The sequence below is a fragment of the Phoenix dactylifera genome, chromosome 4, assembly GCF_009389715.1.
Source record: "Phoenix dactylifera cultivar Barhee BC4 chromosome 4, palm_55x_up_171113_PBpolish2nd_filt_p, whole genome shotgun sequence".
Taxonomy (NCBI): domain Eukaryota; kingdom Viridiplantae; phylum Streptophyta; class Magnoliopsida; order Arecales; family Arecaceae; genus Phoenix; species Phoenix dactylifera.
Window position 1 is genome coordinate 27,782,995 of NC_052395.1, and position 7,165 is coordinate 27,790,159.

General features: G+C 38.0%; 1 protein-coding gene across 1 annotated transcript; it reads left to right on the forward strand.

The window, feature by feature from the left end:
• The first annotated feature begins 285 nt into the window (after nt 1–285).
• LOC103697728 (transcriptional regulator ATRX homolog) lies at nt 286–4,243 on the forward strand. The gene is made up of 2 exons (XM_039126043.1): nt 286–423; nt 2,466–4,243. Exon 2 carries the CDS (start codon nt 2,526–2,528, stop codon nt 4,074–4,076), a length of 1,551 nt encoding a protein of 516 aa, XP_038981971.1. The 5' UTR covers nt 286–423; nt 2,466–2,525; the 3' UTR covers nt 4,077–4,243.
• The last annotated feature ends 2,922 nt before the right edge of the window (nt 4,244–7,165 follow it).

Sequence of the window (7,165 nt, forward strand, 5' to 3'; positions counted from 1 at the left end):
GGCATGGTCTATGATCATGTCCGCGAATGCGGCCCACTATATAATCTTTCCTATCTCTCTCTTTCCAAAAATAAATAAATAAATTAAAAAATAAAAGATCATCTACTTTTTTTTTTTTTTTAATGTAAAAAAGATCATCCCCATCGACCCAAATCAAACCAGTGACGACCTACACCGCCTTTCAAGCCTGTGCCGCGTGTCAAACCTGGCACCGCCCCTCGGACGGCCCACGGTTTTGACATTTCCTTCTCGCGACCCTTGGATACCGCTTTTTTTTTTTTTTTTTTTTTGGTAAAAATTGGATACCGCTTATAAGGGAGGGGAAGGGGAGAGGGGACGGCGACACTGGATTCGGAGCTGGGACGGAAGCTCTTCGGGTACTTCTCGCTGGAAGGGTTTTGTCGCCGCCTTTCCCAAAAAAAGGTCAGATTTTTGTCTCTCTTTTGCGCTGAATCTGTTTAATTGTTGATATTTCGGATTGGATTTGGTAGCATTCTGTAATCAGGTGGTTACTCCGAAGAAAGATTTGATTTATTTTTTTGTTCTATAAAGACAATTTTGGGATATGATTTTGAATGGGATCGCTTATATTCTGAAAGATGGAGACGCTTTGGTCTAAAATTCCTCTGTATGAAGCAAATCTAAAATTCCTTGGATGCATTTGGTCTAATTGGAAGTTGTCATGTCAACCATGATCCTCTGTCTTCTGCTTATAGGGCATATAATTATGGACTCTGTTTGATGCTGTTTGTAAGTTAGGATCTGTGAAATAAGAATCATTATATACATGTAAAATTCGATTTCTTTTTTTTTTTCTCTATTATTTCCTTTCATTGTTGTTGTTCTGAGTATGAATGCTTACTTGCGTGGGTGCGGAGCAAGTGCGGATCTAATCTGTTTTGAGCAAAACGGTGGATAAACCACCCCAGAAGGTATGGATCTAATCACCTAATTTCGTTTTGTTTGATGTTGCTTGGTTCTTGTCCCATTCGGCAGTCAGCGATATGACAAAAACTGTATGTAGATTGTTATTCTATGGGAAAGTTGGAAGGATATTGGTCATTAAAAAACCAATGCATTTGCTAAGTTCTCCGGTACTCATTAAAATGAGTTTTTTCCCCTAGATATCAAACCGTTGCTCGGAAGTTTTCACCGTATTTGCCGATCTCATTCTTAAATCTTCAGACTTGTTTGAGATTAACCTATAAATCAGTTTATCTTGGTAAGAGTCACCATCAAGATAGTGAAGACATTGGCCTTTGAAATCCTTCGATATTGCTATACAACTGCCATGTTCTATTGTAAGTAAAATTAGAACTCCATCATGGTTTCCTCAATCCTGTTCAGTATCCTAACTTTCAGATGATTAGCTATATAGAACTGCTCTTGGTGGTGTAATCGGATGGAAACAAGGATTTCTCACGAGTTATCGCTATAAAGTTTCAGTTACAAGCTTATTTTGTATGCCTCTTGCCATATGCATGCCATCTAATGACATTATAATGATGGGCAGCATCTCTAGAATCTGGTTATACATCAGGTGATAATATCAATTATCCAAAATGTGAAGACTTGGATCAGACACGCTAGATTCTAGTTACCTTATATCTGGTTATACATCAGGGGTGATAATATCAAATATCCAAAATGTGAAGACTTGGATCAGACACTTTAGATTCTAGTGACCTTATATTCTCTTCCTCATGTCTAGTATGCTATTGTTCATATCACATAAAAGCAGTTATTGACCGGATCCTGCAAATTGGATGCTAGGGCTTCTGTTATGCTATATAGGACAATGACATGCCTAAAGCATCTGATCTTAAGATAAGGGACTGATGCTATCTCAACTTATTAGGGATATTGAAATCTGGGCCTTGTTCTTTTATGTTGAATCTCTTTTAGTTTTTCGTGCTGGTCTCATAATGATAATCTGCTTCAAATACACTTTTTACCTAAATCTCTTCTAAAATAATTGATTTCAAACTGATTATTTGGGAGTGTGGAACTTTGTGGGACATGTTACGATGGGGTCTGTCTTTGAGAACTAATCTTTGGGCATAAAGTTTGCAGTTTGTATTTTGCAATGACTGACTTCATTATGCTTGACCTGAGTAAAGAAAATATCTGTGGCAGCACAACTTCTTTAACTATACCTTTTTTTTGAGGATGTAAATTTCCATTTATCTGAAAGTGGAATAGAATGACAATCAAATGACATGGAGCCATTGATGTAAAGGAGTAGTTGATGAGACATGGTTCTATTAGTTATTGTTTATTTATTACTTGATTGTGGTGTTCACCTAGTCAAAATTAAGTTGATCAATACTATGAGCTTTAAAAACCAACCTTTAATTGTAATGTTTTGCAGAGATAGGAAATTCTAATTAACGATCTGTTTAATTCTGTCATATTTAAGTGTAAGGAACGAAAATTTCTTCAAACATGTTTTGGTTTGCTTTCAGGTATTCTGAAATTAGTTAAAGAAGTGATTTATTTACTCAAACCAATCAAGCACTTCGAAAATGGAGGAAAGTTGTGGCTCTGCTGGAGCAATAGAGGAAAAGGAGCTAAAGGAGGAATTTCATATCAAAATGAAAAACAAAGAAAAGGAACCAGGGATAGAAAAGGAAGAGAAGAAGGAGATTGAAATTGAAATGAAATCAAAGTCAGTAGAGAAAGAGAAGGTCAAGCATGAAGAAGACAAGGATGCAGATTGCAAGAATGAAGTCAAGAAGGTGAAAAAGCATAAAGAGAAAAAAGACAAACATAAGGAAGATGAAGATGGAAAAATGAGTGAAAAGAAAGCCAAGAAGAAAGATAAGGAGGCAAAGGATAAAGAAAAGGAAAAGAAGAAAAATGAGAAAGATAAAGATTTGAAGGAAAAGAAGGAAGAAGGGGAGACGGTAGAAAAGGATAAAGGAAAGGTAAAGAAGAAGGAAAATGAGAAGAGCGAAGATGGAAAGTTGAAGAAAGCCACCAAGGATAAAGAGAAGGATGAAAATAATGAGTCCAAGAAAGGTAAGGAAAATGACAAAAAGAATGATGATGAGGGAGAAACAAAGAAAAAAGAGAAGGCACAAAAGGAGGACAAAGATGGAGTGCCTAAAAAAGATGAAAATGATGCAGAGGAAGAGGCTGAAGAAAAACAGAAGATGAAGAAGGATAAAGCTGGAGAATTGAAAGACAAGGAGAAGAAAGGAAAGCATGGAGACTTGGAGGCTGAAGAGAAGGTCAGAGATCCAGAAAAGGAAAAAGATAAACATAATAAGGACAAGGATACAAAGGAAAAGAAGAAAAAGAAGAGCAAGGATGAAGATGAAGAGTCCGAGGTAAAAGATGAGGAGGAGAAACACAAGAAGGACAAGGATACAAAGGAAAAGAAGAAAACGAAGAGCAAGGATGAAAACAAAGATTCAGAGGTAAAAGATGAGGGGGAGAAACATAAGAAGGACAAGGGTACAAAGGAAAAGAAGAAAAAGAAGAGCAAGGATGGAGACAAAGAGTCAGAGGTAAAAGATGAAGAGAGTGTAGAGAAAAAAGAAAATGAAGGAAAGGAAAAGGAAAAGAAGGGAAAGGAAGAAGGGGATGAAATGGGGAACAAAGATGGGGAGAATAAACAAAAGGAGAAGGACCTGGAGCAGAAAGGTGAATCAGCTGAAGTACTGAACAGCACAAGGGATATCACAGCTGGAGATGATTTAAAGGACCATAAAGACATGGATAGAGAGCCAGAAAAAACCGAAGAGAAAGCAGAGAAAGAGGCAGGGTATAAGGGAAAGGATAAGAAAGACAAAGCCAAGGAAAAGAAGGATAAAGGCAAAGAACAAAAGGATGGTGAAATAAGTGAAAGGAAAGATAAAGACCAGGAGGACAAGAGAGAGAAGAAAAGGAAGCTTGACGGAAAGGAGAAGATCAACGATGTTGGGAAGCTGAAGCAGAAGCTAGAAAAGATCGATGCCAAAGTTGAAGCCCTACTAGCCAAGAAAGCAGATATTGTGAAACTGATCAAAGAAGCCGAGCAGGCTCAGGTAGTGGAAAAGCTGGAAGAAGAGTGCAACGCTGGTGCAGCATGACTTTTGAGATAGGTTTTGAAGAATGCGTACTGTAAAATTTTTAATGATGCAAAACTTGTCTATTATCAGATTTGAGGTTTGTTACTTGAAGAAATAAACCTTCTTGTATCTTGATGAGAGTGCTATGTGATAAAAACGAAATAAATCTTAAATACCGTTTTCAGATATGGACTCTTCTCTGATGATCACATGTTGGTTGACTAATCTCACTTAATAGTGGTGCAATAAAAGTGGGGATAATTCTTTTTAGGGTCCAAAAAAATCTATTCTAAAACTGGGGATATTCTGAAACAATGAGAAAATTGATTAGATCCTTAGTTGTCTGATAAATGCTGATACTTTTGGGTCTGCTCTTCATCCTTCATATTGGGATTAGAATCCCCCTTTACAAGCACCCTTCCCTCGGGAAAAAAAAAGGAGGAGAACATTTTTATGGAGAAATTTTTGTGTTCACAACTTTGTTTAAGCATCTGGTTCCAGACGCTCATTGGTTCTATCAAACCCTTATAGCTATGGTGTCGCCTCTGCATAGGTTGAGAGGACAGAATAAAAGGGCACCATTACTGTAAATCTACTACAAGGTTTCTCTGTATTTACCATGACGTCCCGATAATGCTTATTTGCCTCACAATGAATCCACTCCAAAATCATTAGGCATGATTATAATGTAGATAATGGCTGTCTTTTACTCCCCAAGAAATACTTATTAAAAATTCCACTATAATCTTTCTAAAATTACAACAAAATTATTTTAGATTGGCTCACAACCAACCTAGTTGATTTTTTTTAGTACCAAAATTACCCTTTATCCAAGCTTTTCCTAAGCTTAATACAATTCAACTCAAAATTTGGATAGACCTTTCTTTACGTTTCAACCCTTAAAACTTGTTACAATAGAAAATAAGGTTTTTCAATTAAAACAACTAAAGCTCCTTAATGAGCTGATTGAGACTTAATGAAGCTCTTGTAAAAGCAGTGTTGGCCTTGAATGAAACTTGAAAGCTCTGCAGTTAATGCTTTAGATATGTGGAAGATGTGATCTTGAAGGTTCACACTTAATGCTCTCTTATTTTTTTTCACTTATTCTCACTACGTCTCTTCCTTGAGTGTCTCATGCATTCTTATCTTTAAAAAATAGTTGAAAGATGTTTTTAGCCATTAGAGAGACTGAAATAGCCGTTAGGAGTGAAAATAGCCATTTTAGTTTCATAGAAAAACTAATCGTTAGTATTGTCAAGCGCAACCGGATAAACTCGATTTCTTTAGGGATCAACTCGACTTCTTTATAGGTTGACTCATGAAAGTGCTTATTTTTGTTATGCTCTATATTCTCGTATGGTCATAGTAGGGTACTCACCTTTTTGCATCATTTCACCAACCCTACTCACCTTGGGGTACTCCGCGAAAGACTATTAAGTGACCTGTCGAGCTGATCCGACACCAAGTGGGCCGCACTTCTGAGGAGTTGGAGCGCAGCCATCTTATCCACTGAACTAGCGTCAAGCTATCGCTTCGGGTCGAAGCACTAAAAGAAAAGGACAGGTAGACGCAGCAGCTTCGGTAGGAGCACTTTAACGACGAGATAGAAAAAAGAAAGACGGGAGCACAGCAGCAAAACAGGCCTAGAACTTGGGGACAACAAAAGAAAAGGAACGAACGAAGGCATAAAGAACTGGAGCAGGAAAGACACGGGATATGACACTCCGAAACTCTGCCTTCTTAAAATGGCAACCAAATTCAGGTAGAACACCAGTTCTGACCCGTGACTATACTATAAGGAGTACCTGTCAGCTCGTCCTAGGTATCGCTGCTTGACCTCACCCCAGGGGCACAACCAGCGACTCTCCATAGCCAATTGCAAACCTGTCTCCCCGATTAACTTACTCCTCTTCTTTTGACTGACTGGGGAAGATCAAACACTTCAATCAATGTGAGATTCGTTAATGCCTCACTGAAGAAGAAACCAGAATGCTTTCTATGGCCGACCCACTCCCATATTCAAAATAATTACCGATCGCCTCAAATCGAAAAAGAATAGTCAGTTGCATTTGATCGAGTCCAACCAAGAAAGACATGGGATGCACTTCTGAATCTACTCTTTTGAAGAAAATAAGTTTCTTAAATATTTTTTTTTTCACTTTGAATTGTGGAAAAAATGAATTAAAGTAGTAGTCAAAAAGTGCACTTTTTCCATTTTATATATTTTCTTTAAGAATTCAACCTCGTCTTGCCCTTGCGAAAGATAGCTGGTCTGAGAAAATCCACTTTTCTTTTGAAAAACGTACCGGAAGGTAGAACTCAGAAAACCGCATATAAGTGAGAACAAGAATAGTACGACTTCGGGCTGGGCTGGATGGAACAAGTGCGAGCCTTTGACAATCTTCGTACACAGCAGCGCTCTACGAATGAATGGATCAGATCGAAAATGGAAAGATTGCGCCGGGCAGCTAAGTTGGTATGGAAGAACTGCTGCGCCGCGGGAAATCCTTCTCTAAGATTCACGAAGAAGTATTGCGCTATTTACCAGTGAGTGGTATTATTGGACTGATCCTTTGGTGGGAAATGTTCTTCATTTTAGATAATGGCACTGGAAGCATTCAGCTTTTGGATCCACTCAGGATTAACTAAGGCTCGATCTAGTCTGCCGACGATGCGTCTGGCCCCACCGGATTGATTGCTCCAAGAGAGTCTGTGCCCCGAGGAACGAAGATCAGTCAGGTTAACTTTGAGGTCGACTCACGAAAGAACTGCTTTTCACTGCTTCTATTTTTTGTCTGCGTCCATTTTGGGGTTGATCCGACTTGTGCTGGGGTCGACTCGAGCTATACAAGAGTCGACTTATAATTCTCCAGGGTCGATTCATCCACTACAAGAACTTTCAAAACTCTTGAAAAACTTCTCCGACTTTGAAATTTATTCTTCTAGGCTTTTCCATGCTTCTTTAAACTTTCAACCTTATTAAGCTTCCTATAAAACAAATTAATTACTCTAAGAATACAAAATCATTAGTATCATATTTAAACATTTTGTACTCATCAAAATCAATTGTGGAGTGATTGATTAAAACCCCATTTGATTTTGATGAGCTC